Consider the following 23905-nt stretch of genomic DNA (forward strand, 5'->3'; position numbering starts at 1 on the left):
TACAGACGGAGAGAATCCTCGCTCAGCAGCAGTGACTTTTAACCATGTACAGACAGTAATAACTGTATGAAATTTATGATATTTAACGGTGCATGCTTTGGCACCAGGCAGCTAGTGAAGAGTGAAGAAAGGAAAAAGAAAATGAGCCTCACTTCTCACTTGATTTATTACCTCAGTAAACATTGTAAACATGAGTTTATGGTCTTAATCGCTAGTTTCAAGTCTTCTTCAATACAGCATGATGTTCATTTAGTAAATGATGGTCCCATTTAGAGTCAGATAGACCATAAAGCAGGGGATGCTTTAGGGCGTGGCTACCTCGTGATTGACAGGTCGCTACCAATGCGTTGTCTGGAGTCTGGGAGTTGTCCCTGTTTTTCGTCTTAGAACTTTAACCCTTTCACAGTGTGTTTTCACTTTATCCTCAGCTCCACCCTCTCGTGTCACTTCTGGTTGCAAAAAGAAACCAAGATGGCAACGGCCAAAAACGCGAACTCGAGGCTTCTTGTACAGTCTGTTTGGCACACCTGCCTGGGGGAAACGGTTCCCTTTAACACTGCAACATGTCTTGTTGTTATTCAATGACTTAGTGTTAACATTTATAAATGGCATCTTTTTTATATACTGTAGTATAATAACAATGTTTATCAAAAAAAGGCAGGTGACTATGCAGGAAATTATTGGTGAATATTGGATGAGTGTGCATCATAACGCCGTAATTTATGTCTTTTTTTTAGGCATACTAACATTATTATGGAAAGCATGATGACCACTTTAATCATATAAATGGGTTTTTCCCGACACAGAAGAGATCACTCCACATAAACCAGTCGTCGTGTGTAAAATCTGTGAATTGCTCCTTTGAGAAAAGTGCATCTTTTACATTTCCCCTCCACTATACTCTCTCCTCAGAGTGACTTTACTGTAATAAAGAATATCTATTGTAGTTTTCTTCCTCTCTCCGTCCCCTCCCTCCAGCGTGGTAAGCATATTTTTAGACCGGCCGGGGGGGGAAAACCCTGAAATGGTCATAAATCGTTGGTAAAGATGTGTTGGGGTTTTTTTTTTACGCTCCAGGCTGAGCTATTCCTTATCCAAATGGACTCCCTGCACAGTGTGTCTGTGTGCAGCCTCCTCCAGCAGGACCTCCATCTTCTGATACAGATGATACTCCATCCTAGAGATGCACTACGTCTGAACTTCATTAACATACGCAGAGCATTAGACAGAGCTGGACTTCGATTACGATGATGGGAAGAACACAGAACATGTTTTGTGTCTAAAGTGTGTGAGGAGTATTAACTTATATACCTGTACTTGTAACACACACACACACACACACTGAAAAACACCATCAGTGTGTGGATATGCATAGGAATGAGGCATGATGCAATCATTGCTGAGCCTTGAGAGTTTCCTCGCCGTGTACACTGTATCCCCCGGGGGGGGGGGGGGTTCTTCAAACCTTTTGTTTGCGCGCCAACTCCAGACTAATGGAGGTAGAATTAGACTGCAGATCTTTGTTTGCTCACGGCTTTCGCTTTTCCCTCACAGGGAATACGGCGTCATTATAAATTCCTCTCGCCAGACAAAGGTCACTGCTGGATACTGAGAAAAAAAACAAAAAATGCTGATGAGGGAGCAGAGACAAAAGATCAAATAATACGAAATAAAAAAACGGCACACGCGCCAAGTAGGCTGTATACATACATCGACGTGGGATTTATCTTCAGTTGAAAAAAACAACTTTGTACAGGGTCTCTAGAGGTTTATAGCACACATACAGTACACGGTACACAAATATACCACAACCAATAAATACAGACAAACAGTATGTACAGCATTTACAGAGTACAGGGGAGCTACACGTCGTTTACAGAACAACATCGGTGAATCAGCTGCAGGAAAATCATTTAAAAACATACTGAAGGTACCACTCCATGATACGGACAACACTATAAAGAGTGTTTGCATGCAATTCCATCAAAAAGGACTGTGTAATGGTGCAGCGGGGGGTTAGGGCTGGGTATCAAAACCTACTACTTCTTCAATACGGAACAATATGTGTCAGCAGAATAGAGAATTGGCACAACCAGCTTCACAGCATTGCTTAATTATTCTTTTATCAGATTGAAATGAATTTATACTGAGCTCCAGTAAAGCTATTTTAAACGCTATCATCAATCAGCTATATGTGATGTGAAGATGTCGACCCTACCTTTGCTCACCGACTACGTTTACATGCACGCTAATATTCAACTGTTATTCCAAATGTGATGATATTCTGAATTTTTGTTGCACACAATCCAACTAGCCGACAGTTTGCAGAGATGCATGCCCAGACGAAAAGAAGGAGAAACACACATTTAAACATTATGAAAGACTTGGATATCAACAGGTTTTTGGTAGGGCTGTCAAAGTTAACGCGATAATATCGGGTTAACGCAACTCGAAATTTTTAGGTTGTAGCAGGCTCAGTTTTAAAGCTAGAGTGAAGATGATGAGAGTGAAATGAATCCATCGGTACCAACCATGTCATATTAACTTGTCGCGATGGAGGCTAAATAACGCTCCAAACCTACGCTAAATTTCCAATATTGATTGACAATAATAAATATATTTACGCATTTGCATAAAGCAGCAGATTTTTCCACTCCCGTGTTGATAAGAGTATTAAATACTTGATAAATCTCTCTTTAAGGTACATTTTGAACAGATTAAAAATGTGGACAATTATGCGATTAATCGAGATCAATCGACAGCTCTAGTTACCTCCGCCAAGGCCAAAGGCCTAGGAAGGAGGTTATGTTTTCACCGGCGTTGGTTTGTCCGTTAGCAGGATTACTTCAAAAGTCCACAATGGATTTGAATGAAATTTTTTGGAGGGGTGGGGCGTGGCACAATGAACAATCCATTCGATTTTAGTGGCGATCCGATTCAGGTCCGGATTCAGGAATTTTTTTAAGCTTTACGATCAGCCAGAACATTAAAACCTCAGGGTATGACACATATTGCAGTGTAACTGATGACGCATTGATGACGCATGACCCCACCTCTTTCCTTCAGAGAGAGAGACAGAGAGTTATAGAAATTACAGTTGAGTTCGACCAAAGCACACTTGGTGATTGTTGGAAAGAGTAACGATGACGGTTTAGGTGAGTTTTATTCTGTTTCTGTCCAGTTTGAATGAAGCGTTTTTAAGGGGAATAAAACTGAATATGTTGTGCATGTAAACGTAGTCATTGTCTCTGTTCTCTTTGATACACACAGCTGCATCTCTATGGGTTGTGTTCAGCCCAAATACAACTTTTGCATAATTGTCTGTATAGTGGACTTGAACTCAAATTCAAATTCAAAACCATGCGTATAGTTCTGATAAAATTGGGAAAAGTTAAGTATCGAGGCGGTAAGACAATGTGGAATATGGTCTCTAGGATCCCACAGAGTTAAGGAAAACTTCTTGTTCAGCTGATTGTGTTAAAATCCAAATCACACGGTCAATGGTTGTTGCTGGACTCGTATCCAAGGGTAGAGTCCAGAAGGGAATCACCAAACTGGGGAAACTCTCGCAAGATTGTTCAGGTTCAGCATTGACCTCGGATGGTTAAGGATAAGATGGGTTGTCGAGCAGCAAGTCTCGCGAGAGTTCTTGTTTTTGCAGATGTCAGATCAGATTTTAGTGTAAAATTGTCATTCTTTAGGTATTGGTACTAAACTTTGGGTAATGTATTAATGTGATTGGATCATACCTAGCCTTACGGGTAATAAAACATGCTATGATGGTGTACACCCACATATCACAAACTAGAGTCAAAGGGAAGTACGACTTCTTTAACTAGATACAGCGTTCCTGCTGTTTCCGAGTAATGCAGTAAATTAATTTTACTCTAGCATTAGTCCTAAGGAATGGGGATTCATTAAAGTGGGATACCTCTGTATTGCTAGTGCAAAATCAATGAGATCATGGTGGATGATTGGCAGCCAGTCTGGTGTTTGTGAATCTGTGTTCCAGTTTGATTCTAGTATATATACAAATTCTAACTGTATTGAAAATGATACAAAAAAGAAGCTCCTGTGGCTTTGTCCTCTAAAGCAGTCCAACAGTTATGGTGAAATAAAGAGGCCAGTAAAGGCTGCCAGTCATGTCAGTGATGGTTTCCTCTCTTTTAACAGTCCACTGGGAGAGATTAAAACGGTTGCTATGGAGAATGCATCTCCATCCTGAGGCTGGTGAGGCTGTCATTACTGATCACTGTTCTGTGGATTCCTCATCATCCTGACTTTGGGAGACTCGGTTCATGCAGGCTGATTGACTGTCTGGGATCAGTGCCTCTCAATGATTGGCTGTTTGTGGTGGTGGTGCTTCCTCAGCCTGGGTCCTGAATGAGGGGAGACATGAGGCGGCATTTGTTAGTAAAAACTTCAAATTAGTCATCAGTTTAAAACATAGAAATAAGAGTTCCAAAAGGGTCCTGAAGGGCTGAGGTTCTACCCAGAACCCTTTTCATCCAAAGAGTTCTTCAAGGATTGTTGAAAGCATGGGTCCTCCCAGCCCACAACCCCAAAAACTGTGATTGTGAACCATGATTGTCGTTGGACGTGGCTCCAATGGCTAACGTGTTTTAAATCCACTGCACCACTGAAATAGTAAAGGCTGTAGTAGAACTAGTTTCACGAAATCTCCACCCCAAAAACTGTGATCGGGAACCTTGTTGTGGGTTGTGCTGGACCACATCAGCCTTTAAGGAGACTCTCAAGGCTTAAAAGGTGTTGAAGGTTCTTTGGGTAATTCCCTAAATCTCCACTCCTAGAACCTGTGACTGTAATCCCCTTGGGTGGGTTCTAGATGAATCCCTTGGAATATTTAGATTTCTTGGTAGACCCCCGTTGGGTGGGATCTAGATGAATTTCTTGGAATATTTAAGATTTCTTGGTAGACCGCCGTTGGGTGGGTTCTAGATGAATCCCTTGGAATATTTAAGATTTCTTGGTAGACCCCCGTTGGGTGGGATCTAGATGAAACCCTTGGAATTACAAAAGGGTTCTCAGTGGTCTCACATGGGTGGGTTCTTGTTAGCACCCTTGGATAGAACCTCCAGAGAGCGTTCTGGTTGGAGCGATTACACCATAGAAGGGCTCTCTGTACAACAGGGGGTACTGGGTCTTGTTACACAGAACCATCTGAGAAGCCGTCATTGGAAACTGTTTGGAAAAGGGCAGGCACTTTCAATAAATACTTGGCAGGTGATTGGATGAACCATCTGTCAATCAAACTCTTGCAGACGCCAGTCCAGAGAAGAGCGAAAAAATATCTTTTCAATCAAGAAAGGCTTTCAATGAAGAAATCCTCTCCATTTCTGATATTACTAATGCTATTGCAGCATCAACGCTAACCTCTACAGGAGCCGCCTCTCTGTGTCACGTCACACACACCTAAGCCACGCCCCTAGCTGCCAGTTGCTCCTCACAGGACGCTGATTGGTCAGAACCACTGTGGTTCACATTACTTGAAGCCTGACAAAATGGATTTTCGTGTGATCTCGTGATATCGCGAGAATCCTCTGCCGTGCAAGGTCAGGGAACCAGAACACCTGGCCGAAACCCACACAGACCAGCGGGTTTAAACCCAGGTTTAGGTTATGGGACGTGGAATACCTGAGATATATAAAGACAAAGTTTGATTCATGCAATTCTGTCAATAGTATTCTCTGTCATGTCTTACTGTGCTTCAGGGTGCTCTGGTGTCCCGGAGTCTGGAAGGTTCGGCTAGTTGCAGGACCTTCCCCGTCTGCCGTGATGGCCTGGACCTCAAGCCTGTACACACTGGCAAGGTGGAGGCCTGACACCACCAGAACGTTACCATCCTGAGTGAGAGGAGAGGAAGAGGAAGCAGGAGACGACGTTTAGAATACTCAAGGGGTGTATTTTTTTTGGCATTTACGCCAATTTGAAATTCATCTGTTCAACTTAATGTTTCTGTAAATATTTCCCAACACAAAGATCTAAATGGTCTATGAACCCTTCTTTAGAAGGGAGTACCTTTGTTTCTTTATGTTGTTGGCCTAAAATAAGTTAATAATCTTAATATTAACTAAAACCAGCCAATTAAATATCCCAAATGTGTATAAAGTTTTATTTGTAGAATCTAAACTTGTAACAATGTATTTTACAGGGCTGTAAAAAATAATCAATTCCTAGGAAATGTCCTGGTAAAATATGTGGTAATATATAGGGGAATTTCTTTGACATGAAATCTCCCTTTTAACTGAAGTATATGTTGATTGATCATTGGAAACTTTATCCTCCGTATATAGTATGCTTGCCACAGTTTTGCATGTTCAGCTGACCTGCTGTGTGCTGCCTGAAAGACTCTCTTGCTTAGCAATTATTTGGAATTAATTGATTGGATTTGTACCAAAACACATGGTAATTTCCTGCAAACGTCCTAGAAAATGATTAGGTAATTATACCCCGCAAAATAATTTGTTACTAACTCCCCTAAAACTCTCTAATTCCCAGAAGAAAACACAGAGGACATGACTTCAGTGTCCTCAATAGTAGCTACGACCCTGTCCCTAATTTAGCTCAAAGCAGTACCACTATACCCGTCTTTACTGAACACATAGGCAAACCTTCTACCAGCACTGACCGGGGGTAGGATCTGGGACTGGGAGATGAGGCTGTGAGGCAGCTTGTAGTTGTTGTGGCGGTTGGTGGGGACGACCTCCGTCCAGGTCACCTGGTAACCTGTCAGCTGCTGGTTGGACGGGGCTGTGGACAGATCCCAGCTAAAGATGGCGGTAACGTTGCTGCTCCAGACCTCAAAGGACGCTGTCAGGTTGGCCGCCTTCACCAGGACCTTCGGAGGGGGCGTCGCTGGAGGGAGCACAGCCAGGGGTTAACTATGATCTTATAGAGCATTCATGGTTGGTTGTACTCATTGACAGAGACAACCATGGAGTCAATGTTGTCACTGTCGCTGCCAGCCAGAACACCGTCACTGTTTCAATGCCTGAAATCCACCCACGGCCTTTCCACCAACATTCCTACACTGTTTTCCATCTTTCTCTTGCACATGCTTCAGGGACTTGCGACTTGTTAGTACAAACTAACGTTGCACATGCATTTTATTTTGGTAGCTGGCACGAGTAAGTCAAGCTGCCATTGGTTTCAGGCCATTAGCTCCCAGATCCACGACTCAGACCTGCATAGTTTAGTTTTTGTTACTGATGCAGTCGCATTTAGCACCTTTAACATGTGAATTGTGTTGATGCTAACTAATTATTCAATGCAGATTTGAAATAATACACACAAACAGGAAGAGTTGGTAAAAGTATTAATACACTACTGCTGTACTGTACTCACTTTCCATTCTTACAGTTACGGTCTACAATTGAGTTTGTCAAACGTTGCCTCAGTTTCTTTTAGTTCGATCAAAGTAACAGTTTGTTGTAGTGTAAAACAGTTAATTACACGTTTTGTGTGTTTGAACCTGCATCAGAGTAATCATGGGAGTAATCAGTGGGGGCTGTATGAGGTGAGGTGTTTGGGGAAATCAAATTCTGCTCAGTGCTCAAGGCTTTATTCTGTGTTAACACCGTGTCACAAAGGGAAGAATGAGCTGACTTTGGAATAATGCATTCACACGCTGTTAATGATTTACCCCCATTTCAAGCCTTGTAGTCACATTAGATGAGTGGGAATAAAGCCTAAATTAGCCATTTTATTTTTATCAAGTATGTATTTGTAATGGTGTGTTAAAGGGACAGTGTGTAGGATTTGGTGGCATCTAGTGGTGTGGTTGCAGATTGCAACCAGCTAAGTACCCCTCGGCTCATTCCTTGGACTGAGGTAACGTGAGCCGCAAAACCGCTTCGTCTTCACTACTTTAGGAGCAACGGAAGTCAGATGGCGGTACCACGGTTTTGCACTCTGCGGTTATCGCAGTTTCACAAGCGTGTCGGAGAACTACGGTGGCCTTTAGGTAACGTAAAAACGCAAAAGGCTCTCTCTAGAGTTTGGTTTGTCCATTCTAGGCTACTGTAGCCCCTGTAAGCATGCATCCAAGAGGAAGCTGCAACAATGGTGGTAACACTTCATTTTACAGGTCTGCAAATTTCATGGTAATTAGGTGATAATTAGCAAGTAACATATTTGAAATTTCTTTGGAATTACTGCCAAATTACACCAATATTTACCTCAAAATGTATCGAAAACTACTTTATTGTAAACATGATTCAATAATTATATTCTGCTATTTCCCAATAACTGGTAATTTATTTAATACATTTCCAGGAAAAGAATACAAAGATGTGTTTTATTTCCATGTCTGTTGATAAATAGATAATAATTAGTAAATCATTTATTTGAAATTTCTTTAAAAAAAACTCCCTTAATCATGACATTAGCTACCAGGACTAACGTGAACATTAGTCTCCTAGTCTCGTTAGTCTCCTATCATATAGTACAGACTGTAATTAAGAGTCTGGATACTCTTAATTACAGTCTGTACTGTATGATATGACAGAACTTTAAATCACCCTGGTTAAAAGGAAGTGTCCAGATGTGCAGACATCCATAAATATGATGCATCACTTTGACTTGTGTGTTTTCTAGACCGGAGGTTCAGGTCGTCTCACCTGTTTCTCCCGAGCAGGTGATGGGTTTGGGGCTCTTGGCCTGGATTGTGGCACAGGAAGGAGTGAAGAAGCTGGTGCTCTCTGACAGCAGAGGATGACTCTTCCTGCTGACGGGCTGCAGAAGGACTTTATACTTACAGGAGAAGAGCAAACCCTGCAGGCTGACAAAGCTCTCCTAGATCACACAAAGACAGGAAATGATCAGAAGATCTGCTCTTACATGAATTACCTGTAGCTCTTGAACTTTACATTTAGTCTTCTTGTGACATTAAATGTTAATTTTTAGATATGTACTTTGAACTTTGTTTTATTTGAATAGGTCACCTGTGTGCTGGTCTTCTCCGCGGGTCTCGTCCGGTTGTGTCCACAATACTCTGGTCCCCACTGGATTCTGTAGAAGTCCACTGAGGGATCTACACACAAAAAAACACACTGCCCTGTCACAGCATGTCTACAACAATGAATGATCTACTAGAAGTTCACTGAACGTTTGATATCAATTTGATTGTCCCAGACAGTGAAAGGTCTTGGAGCTCCATTAAAAGAGCAACATCCTCTCATAAATCCACAGCACAGTGGAGCTTAAAATGTCCCAGACCTATCTGTGCACTCAACACAGAGATGAAGGCTCTTTGATGCCGCACTTGAGCTAAATGCTTAGCGACTCCTCTGATTGTATAGAAGTCTATGAGAAAATGAGCCTACTTCTCACTTGATTTATTACCTCAGTAAACATTGTAAACATGAGTTTATGGTCTCAATCGCAAGTCTTCTTCAATACAGCATGATGTTCATTTAGTAAATTATGGTCCCGTTTAGAGTCAGATAGAGTATAAAGCAGGGGATGCTTTAGGACGGGGCTACCTTGTGATTGACAGGTCGCTACCACGGCGTTATCCGGTCTCACAGTGTGTTTTCAGTTCATCAAAGTTAATTGTAACATTTTGGTCGCCTAAAAAATGTCTCATTCAGCGTTGTACTTAGCTCCACCTTCTCTTTTCAGTTCTGGTTGCAAAAAAAAAACAAGATGGCGACGGACAAAATGGCAAACTCAAAGCTTCAAAACAGCAAGTCCACACACCGTGTCACCACACGGTGACTGCATCCACTTCTTATATACAGTCCTGTGTCTTTTCCTAACCACTTTTCCTTGACCTCGATGGAAAACGTCATCAGGTCAAGGAAATATATGAAGGAGAATTCATAGGAAGAGAGTATCGCGGTACGAAGAGAATCCGACACTAGGCTACGTAATTATACGATGGCGGATGTTATTGATGTGGGTCTGATGCAAGGAATTGTGGGACGGCATTATCTCCTTTCCTTTGGTAGAGGATGGTCCAGTGTACCCTATGCCTAAGGAGATAAGAAAGGAAGCATTGAAGCACCTTTTCTTAGCATTTAGACGATTCGACCAGTTAGGAACCGTCCTGAACAAAAAGGACTATTTGACTGCAGCCTAGGAGTCTGTGGACCATAAATGTCTGTACAAAACTTAATTGCAATCTATCCAATGGTTATTGAGATATTTCAGTCCAAAACCGAAGTGGTGGATCAAACGACACTGTAATACATAGAGCCGTCCCTCTAGTGTGGCTTGAAAAACATGATAACATTTGATTTATGGTTAAAGAACAGATTCCTAGTTTGAATAAAGTTTGCATTAAAAAGGCACAAAGAGGTGAAACAAACACCCGTGCTGGATCTCTCTGCTGTCAACTCTCAGTCAACAGACAAACTAACACCGGCAGAATGACGGACTCCGTATAAGCAGCTTAGTTCATGTTCATACATGTGGGAGGCCGACTGAACATCTCGCGGTGTCGTCCTCAAACAAAAGTGCCTCGGTGCTGCAGCATTACAGACGATCAGCCTTCACAGTCTCTGACAGGAAGGAGTTTTACAGCGTAGCGTGTCAGAGGAAGACTAACTGTTTGCCTCATTCATGTCGATGGCAGACGCTCACATCCGTCAAACTGTACATACCCGTGCTGCTCTGCCAGTAAACATGAACGCGGAGCTGTCCGTCCTGGTAGAATGGAGTCCCCACATCCAGACTGGCACCTGCAGGGATCCTCGGAGCAGCAGTGGTGGTGGCTGGAAAACAGACAGAATATACTGAAACTCCATGGCCTGTTGGAGCAACACATAACTATATGCTTCAGATAATATAAAGTATTACCCCATTTAATACAGTTTGGTTGATCATATTAAGGATGTAACATTTACATGGAACATGGAGCAACCTGGTTATTTACTAAACACAAGATTCAAATGGTACATGTCCATAGGGGCGCTTTGAAAGCATTGGACGCTTGATTGGCCGCCACTGGACCCAAGGCACAAGGCTTTCAAACTGGAACCAACTTGGCAGCTCGTTTTGGAAACTTTCTTCTCTTATATCACGAAAAATAGTTCACCCAAAGGTGTTTCTGAAAACATTTTATGCGAGAAATAAGCTGTACAGTTGGTAAATGTCTTTGTCTTGGATCGACACCGCTTAGTTTATAGGGAGTTTCCCGTGACGCCCACGTCTCTTGGATCGCGCCGCCACGCTACCAGAATAGACATAGACAATGAATGGGAAGCGTGGAAAGGACGGAGGCTGTGAACCAATGACTACAACAGACTAGAAAAAGTCCAAATGAAAAAGGGTTCATGGACCTTGTGTCGTGAGACTTTGCCTGGTGAGATACTACTGTATATCTTACTACTGTATAACATTTTTCTTTCAAGCTCAAGTTTTGTAAATGTCGTCAGGTGATTAAGATGACCACTGTAAGCTCCATCATTTTAAAGATGAACACATTAAACCGTTTAAACTGGCAACGGATAAATTAAAGGCCAACCTGTACATTAAGTTTTGCTATTTTTTGAGTTGAAGTGGACATTTCTTTCTAATGGTGGTACTAAAGGAAAGGTCAGGTGGCCAACAAAAATAATAGGAGACCATGAATATCAAAAGCATATTTCATGGTCGTCTATACAAGGTTTTTGAGACACTTTGTCATGATTCAATCATCTTCTGGGGGCTATGAATATCTATACGGACTTTCATGGCAATCTGGCCAGAAGTTGTTCATATACAACATATACAGAAAACGTCTCTATAGTTGAATGTTTTCACCTTGAGTACTTTTATTTTTCTTGTTTCTACTCGAGAAATGGGCACAAAAAGAAATCCCTTCCATCATTGTATAACGATGCATTCACTCTCAACTTCATGTCTGCCGTCACGCTGCAGATTAAGAGTGTAGAATTTGGTTTGAAGCTCTGAGATACGGAGGATCAAAGATGTAACATCCCAGCGGGAGAAATCTATAGATATTTAAAATGTATTTAAAAAAAAAAAAAAAAAAAGCACCATATATTTCAAAGATCATACAAATGCATTTTCAAAACCAAGAAAAAAAAACATTTACCGCTTCAACATGCTGTTTTATTAAAGAACATTTGAGAATAATAATAATAAGTAATAAGCCCTGCAGCAGACATGAAGAAATGTTCTTTTCTGGCACATTATGAAAAGGTTATCAAGCTGTAAATGCCAAAGTGTCCTTTTTTGATGATGTATAAAGACATACTGCGCTGTGTGCTGAAGTGGAGGATGGCTCGGGGTCCTTTCAGCTGAGTTTGTCCCCAATAAGACACAGCCTGGACCTCCACGCTGTAGCTCCTGTTGGACCGCATGCTGTCCAGTTCCACCTGGGTCTGCACACACACAAGCAGGTGACCAGGCACACAAGAATGGAAAATGAGCTGTCTCTTCACAAAAAAAATATCTGCAATTTTAGTCTTTCAAAGGAGTGAAAATCCTCTCTGAACTCTTCATTGCTTGTCATTTTTCTTAGAGCTTTTCCTAAGCCCCGAAAATAGCTATCCAGACAGCTACCGTGCAAAGGACCTCAGGACATTTTCAGAGTAACATCAGTGTCTTCCCTCACCTCTCTGACTGTCTTCCTCCTCTTGGTCAGGGACGAAGCGGAGGGCTGTCCGAGTGCAGTCCAGCTCCAGCTGACCTTGTAGTGGTGGACGGGGACGTCCAGGTCTGCAGGCGTGCTCCACTGGAGCCTGGCCGACACCGACCTGCCGCTTCCAAAGCTCATGTTGGCCACTCTGAGCTCGGTGGGAGCTGGAGGATTGGAGGGGTCTGAGAGGTGACGGGATGTTGTTAATATTTGTCCATGTGCAATCACAGAGTAATATCACATACTGATGCATTTGTGATATTGGGCTATACTTGACTAAACAAGGATGCTTGACTCAAGAACAAACACTCATGTCACACACAGAGGGTGTGTGTTTCTGACCTCTGCTGGAGTGGATGTGTCTGCTGGGCGTGGTGAATCCTCTGGTCCCGTGGGTGTTGACAGCTGCCACTCTGAACTGGTACCAGCGACCTGGCCGGATGTCAGAGAGCCTCGCTCCCTGCTCGGTGGTCTACGAGGAATCGACAGAGAAGAGGACAAGACGTGAATCCACTGATGGTTGGTCTTCTTACAATCTCAGAAGAGACAGTTGGTTTTCAATCTCAACACAACCAGAAAATTGTCTAGGAATTTGGCATTTGGGCGCTATAAAAACCAAAGTGCGCCCAGTTAAAATTCATAAACAAAAACAAATTTAAAAAGCATGTGTTCAGCAGTGGGACAGCTGCTAAGTCTCAGCTGGTTAGGCCTCTTGCTCTCTGTGATCACCTATACTGTTTTGTAATACAGATGAATTCACGGTTCAGTTGTTTTTATGTGCATTAACATCTTTCCGTTGTTATAACAACTGAATAAGTATAAAATCCAGGCTCATAAATATTAACCAGGTGAACAGGAACTCTTTCACTGCTGCTCTGAGATGTTGGTCAAATCAGTATTTTTGGGTTAGACTCCCGATTCAACAGTTATCAGGCCATTAAATAGGCGTTATCAGTCGCTATAAGCACCATAGATGTGGGTCATTAGGGGCCTACTACACCTACTATGTTGTAAAAGTGAAAATGAAATTTAAAAGTAACACGTTCTAACATGTAAAACTGAATGAAACTTCACGTTTTGAACACAAACAAAAAGGCAACAAAAATACAACTTCTTTAGGTTTAGACAACAAAACTACAACTTCTTTAGGTTTAGGCAACAAAACTACAACTTCTTTAGGTTTAGACAACAAAACTACAACCTCTTTAAGTTTAGGCAATAAAACTAAAACTTCTTTAGGTTTAGGCAACAAAACTACAAGTTCTTTAAGTTTAGGCAACAAGACTACAACTTATTTAGGTTTAGGCAACAAAAATACAACTTATTTAGGTTTAGGCAACAAAAAAAACACTTAAGTAAGTTAAGTTTAGGGAAAAACATTGTGTTTTCAGGTCGCTGTCATGTTTTTTTATACTTTCTTTTGTTGATCTACCATGTGAATAGATGATAAAACCTACTAGTGGGTGTAGTAGGCCCCTATTGACCCACATCTACAGGGCTTATAGCGACTGATAACGCCTATTTAATAGCCTGACAACAGTCTACTTGGCTGGATTGGAAAGGATAAAAGGATGAAATAAACATAAATACAGATTAATGACAACACCTGGACTGTAAAAGGAGAATCAGACACTAAAATGTGCAGCAGGCACTTAAAGAAAGCATTTAAAGCAATAGTTTTCTAAGCTGAATGCCATTAAAACTTTTAAAAGCACAATTACAAAGCACACTGCTGTCAGCAGCCACGTTTAACGCCGTTTGTGCCTCACTCTCAGAGATTTAGAAGTCTTAGCTAAAAGTCTTCAAGAGCAAAGTCATAAATCAGGACGGACACATTATTTTGAGTTAGGAACTGCAGTGCAATGAGCACTTCAATACAAATTTAACACCATACACTGGGCACTGTGAACTAACCTGTGCAACCACCTGCCAGGAGGTGGCAGTGTCCTCGCTGGGCTGAATGCCAAAGTTCCACCTCCTCTCCAGGATGTAGACCACGGGCTCGGCTGAGATGTTGAAGCGGGAGGACCAACGCACCTCCAGCTGACCAGACGAGAGTTCTTCAAAGCCCAGCTCCTTCCTCGGCTTCAGAGGAGCACCTGGGAGACGAATATTATCCTGTTATCTAACCAGGAAATACACACCAAAAGTAGAACAGAATAAAACTGAGGGGATGCATTTGTACGTGTACTAACGGATGTATTTGTCAAACTCTTGTGATTTGAGGTATCTTTTCCTATACCTCTCCCATCTACTGTAATTCTCAGCACATATTGGCTGTGTCCTAGCAGAGAGGACTTGGAGCTCTCAGCCAGGTCAGCCAGCGTCCCCCGGGGCGGTGGGGGATTTACAGCTTTACTCAGTGCCGCGGTGTGAGGAGGCAAAATGAGTTCCCCCCACATCATTCCTCTCCTATCATGTGTGTTACCATCAGTGGGGCCTGAACATTCTGCTGCTAGCTCCCAGGATGTGTTTTTTCCTCAGCTCTCTTTGATCCCTCCTCTGACAATGGAGGCCTAAGTAGGGCAAGCTCCACCTGACTCCGACTCACAGCAGCAGCACAGCCGCACTCTGTTTGTTCCACCTGGATTTACCTCATTTATCTGAGCACAGGCCCATGGGAGGCTGGGATGACGGATTTTTTTTTAGGTTGACAAGACGTTTAAGTATGTCAGGAATGCTTATTAATAATAATATTAACAACAACACAGCACTTTCCTGACAATAAATGTAGCTTTATAATAGAAAACATCTTCAAATTAAAGATTCAGATTGACGGATTAGTCGGCGCGGTGCTATTTTGGTGCTCATCTTGGCATGAAATCAGACCACCTACATTGCAAACAGGACAATTTGTGTGTCTTTAGTTGGCACACACACACACACAGATTACCAGATCACTGATTCATTAAAAACAATTTTCAATGTGACTAAGAAAGAGTTACCAATCCATACGTTACTGAGCAACACATCAGCGCCTCATATGCCCCTCTTGTGTTACTTTTGGACGGACCAGGGACGGCGTGTCAATATATGCTCATTACATGCATAGTGTCCTTTCAAAATAAACTTCATGGGAAGTTAGTTTTAGGCAACACAACCACTTAGTTCGGGTTAGGAACCGGTCGTGGTTGACGTTAACTTGGATAACGTTGACACTAAACGTAGTCACATGACTAAAGAATGACTCACGGGCAAAGAACGCATATTGCCAAGAAGTGAAAGACAACAGTTTGTTCTATTGCAACATCGGCGCCCAGCAGTTTCCGCCATTTTGGACTGAGAGCGGCTACGGATGCCTGTAAAACGTCTGCCTAAAAAGTACAAAAGTAACACTATTCTATTGTCATATTCTACCAAAATGGCCTGTGTTGAACAATAAAATATAATAAATTTAATAAGTGTTTAAGGTTATAAATGGCAGCAATGGTTGTTGTCAAAAAAACGCCGGAGTTTCGTCTCTTTGCTTTTATAGTCTTTGCCCCGCTGCTGACGATACTAAACGACTCACGAGACTAACAAGACTGACGATACCGACGAGTCACGTGACTAAAGACTGACGTGACCTTTCTTCTAGTTTCACGCGGGCCATGAAACAGCTGGTTGAAAGTCATGTGGTTGTTTGACCCATCCACCACCTTATTCTGCTCATGGAAATGTATACATTCCCCTCACTTTTTCCAATAAATAGATGCAGTAAGGGCTGATATTTTGCATGTGAATTTATGAATGTTTATTGGAATTAACCTACATTCAAGACGCATTTCTTGAACATTTCTCTCTCTCAGAGATCTGAGCCTCTCTCCTCAGGTTTGTTTGATCTGTCTGCTTTTTAAAGGGGGTGAGAGGAGCTCATGGGATTCGTCATTACTGCAATTTTCCCCGACTCAACCTGTTCATTCTGTATTCCTTCTACTAATAATGCATTAGCTTCCTTTACATGTTGCTACTGGCTGCACCTGGTTTGCGCTAATGATGGTGGTCATCAAAATTTCAAAAAAGTATGCTGGTCATGTGTGTTTACACCTGGACATTTTGCTTGTGTTTGCTCCCTGTTTCGGGACAGCAGGGCTCTGAGTGTGCAGAACACACTCGTCTGGCTCCACGTACCCTTGTAGAGGTCTTTGGGAGACTGGCAGGTGTGGCCACAGCCGTTGGAGCAGCACTTCTTCGGACCGGAGCATTCCCGGTCGTGATCACAACTCTCCACGCAGGCCGCTTCGAAGCCGCTGGCTCTTTCTGGAGGTGGACATCTGCCCTGCTTCACCGCCAACACGGACTGAAGGAACTCACAGCTGGTCACGCACTCCCAGTGCTTCTTGGGAAACACCCGCTGGATGGGTTGGAGGGAGATCGGTTAGCATCATAGGCTGGGTAACTTATTAGGTTTTCAAGCAAGAACAATCCTGTGAGGGTCACCTGCCACTCAGCAGGTTGGTTGGGTTCATGATCTCTGAGCAGGGGCAGCTGTGGAGCCTAATTGTCCCTGATGAGGATCAGCTGGTTGAAGCCTATATCTACCCCTGGTTTCAGTGCTCAGGTGTTGACTCATTGTCTCTTTGTCAGAGGTAGTGAGAGTGCTGTCCTGTTTTTGCTCTATCTGTATAGGGCTGTGTGAATCTGCAGAAGTACCACATGAACCTATCTGTGGGATTCTTTTAGGCCTGTTTTCATTTGCTGTTTCCCCTCTCCCTTTGAATCGCTTTTTGTGGTTATCCTTCGGGATTAACTTTAAGATTCCCCTGGTCCGCAATTGCATCCCTCCCCGTGTTCCCCTGACAGATACAACATCTCTACATTATACATGAGTATCTACAAACATGAAGATATTTAAATGACATTCAACAGGAGATCTGGTTAAATTTAACAGCCCTTCAATGACAATAATACTTAACAGGACAAAGGCTTGAACATTTGAGTGAAATTTTCTTCTTGACCTGATCCCCATTGTTTTCTTGTCCAATCTCAACCCCTACTATTGGCTTGCCCTATTTCGATATCTATTGTTTTCTTGACCAATCCCGATCCCAACTGTTTGCTTGCCCGATCCCTACTGTTTTCTTGCCTGGTCCCAATTCCCATTGTTTTCTTGCCTAATCCCGATCCCGATTGTTTTCTTGCCTGGTCCCGATCCCGACTGTTTTCTTGCCTGGTCCCAATTCCTATTGTTTTCTTGCCCAATCCCGATCCCGACTGTTTGCTTGCCCGATCCCTACTGTTTTCCTGCCTGGTCCCAATTCCCATTGTTTTCTTGCCTAATCCCGATCCCGACTGTTTGCTTGCCCGATCCCTATTGTTTTCTTGACCAATCCCGATTCCTACTGTTTTCTTGCCAGATCCCAATTCCTATTGTTTTCTTGCCCAATCCTGTCCCTATTGTTTTCTTGTCCAATCTCAGTTCATTTGTTGCCTGATCCTAATTCCTTTTTCAGACCGTTGCCTTTGCTAAAAGTCCAGTCACCATAAATCGGAACTATTAACAGAGCGTAAATGGAAGTGTGATTGTTGAGTGTCCAACCAAAACCCCTTGTGATCGATTAAGGTGTTTGCATTGGACCTCCGTCACCTGCAGCCTTCTGATTCAGCTCTACTTTGTGAAAACAAACTCATGTTTAACAGATTTTCTGACTTTAAGTTAAATCAATAGTTCCACATAATGACACATTGCTGTTTTTGATCCCGTAATACTCCCGCTCCTAGTGCACAGAAAGCATATACAATGCAGTGTACCTCACACAGCTCTCTGCAATTGCTTTTCCTCTTCATCTCCCAGGAAGCTTTGCAGGGCTCCAGGCACTGTGGAAGGCAAAGCAACGAGAGTGAGCAATGACACAAATTACTGTCACATATGACTAAGGAGATTCTGAGGTGAATCTATCTCTCTAGATTGATTAAGAGTAAAATGTCTCAGTGGCAGACAGCTTCTCTTACCAAAGAATGCTGAACGGAGTCAGTGTTAGATAATTTCATCCAAAGAGCTCTATTACAGGTAACAAGAAGTCCTCTGGCATGCTAATATGAATCATTCAGACTGTGAGTTTTATTATTAAAGCCTGAAGTACTGACCAGACCGAGAATTTATCAAACCAGGTCTGACTTTGCCTGTCAGATTACGATCTGTCATCCTGCCGTAAAATGAAAAGCTTGCTTTGGTGAAATATCCTGTATTACATCACCTTGTGAATCGGCCATCTGACCTAATTGGTTCTAGGGAGTACATGTTAGACAAGCACACAATAACTTTCAAACCATTGCAAAGTGAGTTAACCAGTAACACATCCGGTGTTTTAACATAAGAGTATACGTAAAACAGACACAGGTAGAAGTCAGTCCACAAACCTATCATGGTAGCTGATCAAATGTGCTTTTGTTCGCTTGCACACAAGCTTGTCAAAGTTGACACAATAATAACGCGATAACACAAATTTGTTTTAACGCCACTAATTTCTTTAACCCTACTTTTAGGTTGTAGCGGGCTCAGTTTTAAAGCTAGATCGATTGGTACCAACCATGTCATAACAGCTTGTCGCAAAGGAGGCTAAATAACGCTGCAAATGTACACTAAATTTTGGCGAGGAAAAACTGGCATGGCCATTTTCAAAGGGGTCCCTTGAGCTCTGACCTGATTTGAGTGTATTTTTTATGCTAAATGCAGTACCTGTGAGGGTTATTGTCAATATTTGTAATTTTTTTGTGTTGGTAATTGATTTCTAATAATAATATATACATACATTTGAATAAAGCAAGCATATTTGTCCACTCCCATGTTGACAAGAGTATTAAATACTTGAATTACTTAAACAAATTCAGCACCATATGGAGGTCATGAGTCTGAATGAGCCAATCAGCGCAACTCAGCCCACCTGAGAAATGTTTGACTATCTACCACAAAACTCACTGAGAATTGAGAATTGGTGTGTAATCATAGGATATAAACTTCTCCTTAGGTCATTAAATCCTTAAAATCCCAAGAAATATTGCTATCGACATAAACTCTGGTCTCCAGAGTCAAAGTCCTGCTATTTTTAATGTACAAGCATCCATTTGACAAAACAAATTAGTAGTATTTAATAGTATTTTTTTAAGAAATAGGGTTGAATGTCTGACATAACCAATTAACGGCATCGCCCTCCATATATACCATAAAGCTGAATCCTGCACCAGTGAGCAGAGGCAGCCCAGGGGAGCGAGTGTACGCTGATTGTAATTTCATGCTGTAGTGAGAAACAGTGGGGAGGAGAGCGATGTACAGGGACGAGTATCACAAGGCAAGGTCGAAGAGTTAGAGAATACTGTAAACTCTGAACAAACTTGAGGTCTGAAGAGAATTTGTCCCAGGAGTTTGGATAACGGTGCCTTGTGTGGCGTTAACACGCGGCCGTGACAAATCAGCCTCGGTGTTTGACGCCCTGGGAATGAAAACGGGCTGCTGATACTGCACCTACGGTGCCCACCTTATTTCCTCTATGGTCATCTACAATATGATCATGTAAATGTGAAAGAAAATCAATGACAATACCAGCACTTCTATTGTCTGTCCCACAACTGCTTACACCACTCCCACCCAATGCCACACAAGGTTCTTACAGTAAAAGTTGAGTTCATGGGAAGCCCCATGTTCCTGCAATTGAAACAGTCTTTTTGTCTTTTATGATATAAAACTTTCAATAATAGGCGTTTTTGGACCAGAGGGACTTCTTCATACTTCTAAGAACCCCCGTTTTTATTGTGTTCGGACCACGAACGGTCGTAGTTCTTCGAACGCCTTTTTGAGGAACTTTTTTTAGCTCCTATTTCAGAGTGGGTACTATCCCAGTACAAGAGGAACCATGAGTGATGTAGTGATTGGTTCCAGACCGATGGTCAAGACGTAAGTTGATTGGTTGAACACATGAGCCAATGCAACACCGGCAAGCGCCATTTTTGACAACCCGAAGAAAACACGGAAAAATGGACAGCGAAGTCCAGGCTTTATTAAATGCGCCGGGGGAAATACAGTGCTATTTTCAGCGTTCTTATTGGCAAAAAAGGCCCTTGAAAGTATGTAGTTCTTGTGGGGAGCTCCCCAGTAGGCCGGGAGTCCTCAGAACACATCACTCCAATGTTAATGACCTTACACTGGCTACCCATTGGTTTTAGGATTGATTTTAAGATTTTACAGCCCTTCATGGCCTTGCCCCAGAATATACATGCCTGAGGAACTCAGTATCTTGTTTTAAATCCCATTTAAAGACTTATCTATATCAATAGGCTTTCCTATATACAGTATTGTTGTGTTTTATGTGTTTGTTTTCAATAATAAATAAACTTTATTATTATTACTTTATAACTGTTAGGTCCTGTATGCTACAAAGTCTCAACAGTTAAAGCATGTCATTAGGCGTTTTTGGACCAAAGGGTCATAAAAGGTCTGACAAGGACTGTGTTTCCTCATCTTCCTGCAGCATGTTGTGAAAGGATGTATGTAATTGTGTTTACGTTGTGTGTGAGATGCAATAGTTGTCGGAAACTATGAATAAATTGGTGGGAAAGAGGCCCTTCTCTAAATACAGCTGCTCACTTTACAGACAAAATAATACAAGTTAATACAATATTTCTTCTTCCAAATCAGACCAGAACATCTGGTTAGTCACAGCATTACGTATAGGCCAGTTTTCCACTGGCTTCTTATTGTGTAACAATCCAATTATTCCAAATTATGTTGTCAATAAAATACACATATTACATAGTTGGGTGAAAAGCAGTGTTTTTAATTCCTGTCGGTGAATCCGATTCCAGACCAACAAATTAAAACTCAATTGGTTTAGTGATTGTTTGAGGTGATTAAAAAAAAAAAAACGCGGAGCTCCAGGCAGCGCTGTGGTCAGATGTTGCTCCAGTTATCCAGTGTTTTCTGGACGGAGACACTCGGGGGAGGACTGGCAGGAGCGGACGTCCTGAGGGAGTTATTAGCTGAGAAAGAAGTTTTAATTGCTCTGTTCACTGTGTGAACTGCTGGTTCGCAGGAGAAACTGTGCAGAATATTTAATCAAAACGTCAAGTTTGTTGTGCACAAAATAGTCCATGAACCAGACCCCCAAAATTTGGCTGAATATTGATATATTTAAAAGGTCAATGTCCCTAGTGTTGGGAAATGCATGATAGCATCACAGCATTGTGAGCTTTCTATGTGCGATCACTCCTTTTTTCATCCCATCAATACAATTCCTCCATGTTTTTTTCACTATTTTACACATAGAGCCAGTATAAAAGAGGGTAACATACACAGAATAGCACATAGAATGCTACCATTGCTGCAATGCTATCTTGGATTTTCCAACACTAGGGACCTTTAAAAAAAAAAATCACTATGAGACCTGGTTAATAAATAAAATTGATTGATTGATGGTCCCTCCAAATTGGCACGACCAACCCCCTGGCTCATGGACTGTAAGCACTGAGGTCTCTGTGGTTATTATACAACAGTCTGGTGCTGGTTGCACAACATTTAGCCGGCAGATCTGCTCTGTGTAATTGGGTATTAACAGCAGCAACATGGCTCCAGTTCGAAACTGCAGATGGAGTAGATACCTGCAGCCTTCAGATGGCTATAAACAGAGTCACCATCTTTATTCTGCCACGCTGGCATTAATAACAGGAATACAACTTTTTTTCTGTGCACCAGCGAACTGGGATTTTCCTAAGGTTACTGTATTTCGTCAGCTGCACCAGTTTGGTATCTTGGTAACTCGCCAAGCGCCCCAGTGTGAAGGGTAGAGTGGCAGTGCCAATCCAGCGGCATCGTTCTGGTGCCAAGAATGAGCGTGTCTGCTCCGAGCAAGGGCGACAGCTCAATGCACTTGTGTTCAATAATATTCTGGTCACTTCATTTGGTGAAGTCACACTCATATAAACCTCTCTAAAATCACACAAACCCCTTTATTGTTTGGTGCGTCGTTCCACTTTAATTTTACGTTTTTTAACTAGCTGTGACACTGCGTTCACCACACCAACATGAAGCCCCGACTGACTGCTGGTGTTGCTTTACCCATCGGACTGTTCCAAATGTTCCCAAATCTCAGCTATAACTTTGGTGAATACAATAATAAAACGCAAGGTGCGATATTGTAGTTTCTTTTTTTAAGCAAGATTGTGTAACTTTTCTGAATATCGGCATTGTATTCTCAACTACAGGATAATGCAAAAACATAGTGTCACATAAGAAAAGATATCAAGTCTGAGAACTGACTCAGTTCTACAGCAAAATCGATCTAAATTTTACTAACATAAGCTAATATTAGCCACAAACTACTGGTGAGACCAGACAATGGGGTGCGTTTTATTGCATATAAATTCAACTTTTCCTTATAAGAGGGACAATGTGTTATTTTACTGTTGTCAATGTTACATTGCCTTGCTTTAACCCAACACATTAGAGTAGATTCCACACATATACATGAATATGTTCTGTTATAATTGTGATTATTATTTGATTGTTTTAATTCGGGCTGTCAAAGTTAACGCGACAAAAACGCGTTAACGCAAATTGGTATTTTTAATGAACCTCTTAAAAAAAACGACAGACCACCTCAGTTTTAAAGCCAGAGTGAAGATACTGGCATCATATGTAACTACAATACCTAATGTATCCATGGTAACCCTAACATAGCTTGTTGGCGAAGGAGGTTAAATAACGCTCCAAACTTAACGCTAAATGTTGGCGAGGAAAAACTGTCATGGCCAATTTCAAAGGGGTCCCTTGACCTCTGACCCCTGAGTCTCCCCTTTACGGACATGCCCACTTTATGATAATCACATGCAGTTTGGGGCAAGTAATAGTCAAGTCAGCACACTGACACACTGACAGCTGTTGTTGCCTGTTGGGCTTCATGTTATGATTTGAGCATATTGTTTTATGCTAAATGCAGTACCTGTGAGGGTTTCTGGACAATATCTGTCCTTGTTTTGTGTTGTTAATTGATTTCCAATAATACATATTAACATACATTTGCATAAAGCAGCATATTTGTCCACTCCCATGTTGATAAGAGTATTAAATACTTGACAAATCTCCCTTTAAGATACATTTTGAACAGGTAAAAAATGTAAATTTGCAATTAATCGCCAATTTTAATTGATTGACAGCCCTAGTTTTGATGTTATCTGCCTAAAATGCTGCAGGTTTAGAGTGGAGAGGTTGGGTTGTCGCTGCCAAATGGACTACACAGTGTTGTTCATACAGCTCTTCCTGCTATACGATGAAGACTCCTTGAAGCATGTCTGATAGCCCTGTGCCAGCCCTGCCATCTCCCATCTCCC

The 23905-nt window shown here is 42.0% G+C and overlaps 1 protein-coding gene across 1 annotated transcript in view; it reads right to left on the reverse strand.

The window, feature by feature from the left end:
* Nucleotides 1–835: 835 nt before the first annotated feature.
* Nucleotides 836–23905, reverse strand: part of anos1a (anosmin 1a) — a 32877-nt gene continuing 9807 nt past the window's right edge. The window contains exons 3-14 of the mRNA XM_074627354.1: nucleotides 18338–18403; nucleotides 16718–16940; nucleotides 14522–14706; nucleotides 12950–13079; nucleotides 12584–12789; nucleotides 12224–12350; nucleotides 10626–10736; nucleotides 8964–9052; nucleotides 8640–8814; nucleotides 6650–6876; nucleotides 5723–5864; nucleotides 836–4379 (exon numbers count right to left, since the gene is read on the reverse strand). Of these exons, the coding sequence (XP_074483455.1) occupies nucleotides 4324–4379; nucleotides 5723–5864; nucleotides 6650–6876; nucleotides 8640–8814; nucleotides 8964–9052; nucleotides 10626–10736; nucleotides 12224–12350; nucleotides 12584–12789; nucleotides 12950–13079; nucleotides 14522–14706; nucleotides 16718–16940; nucleotides 18338–18403 (1737 nt within the window). The 3' untranslated portion in view covers nucleotides 836–4323. The remainder of the gene's footprint in view (nucleotides 4380–5722; nucleotides 5865–6649; nucleotides 6877–8639; nucleotides 8815–8963; nucleotides 9053–10625; nucleotides 10737–12223; nucleotides 12351–12583; nucleotides 12790–12949; nucleotides 13080–14521; nucleotides 14707–16717; nucleotides 16941–18337; nucleotides 18404–23905) is intronic.

This window comes from Sebastes fasciatus, chromosome 24 (genome assembly GCF_043250625.1).
Source record: "Sebastes fasciatus isolate fSebFas1 chromosome 24, fSebFas1.pri, whole genome shotgun sequence".
Taxonomy (NCBI): domain Eukaryota; kingdom Metazoa; phylum Chordata; class Actinopteri; order Perciformes; family Sebastidae; genus Sebastes; species Sebastes fasciatus.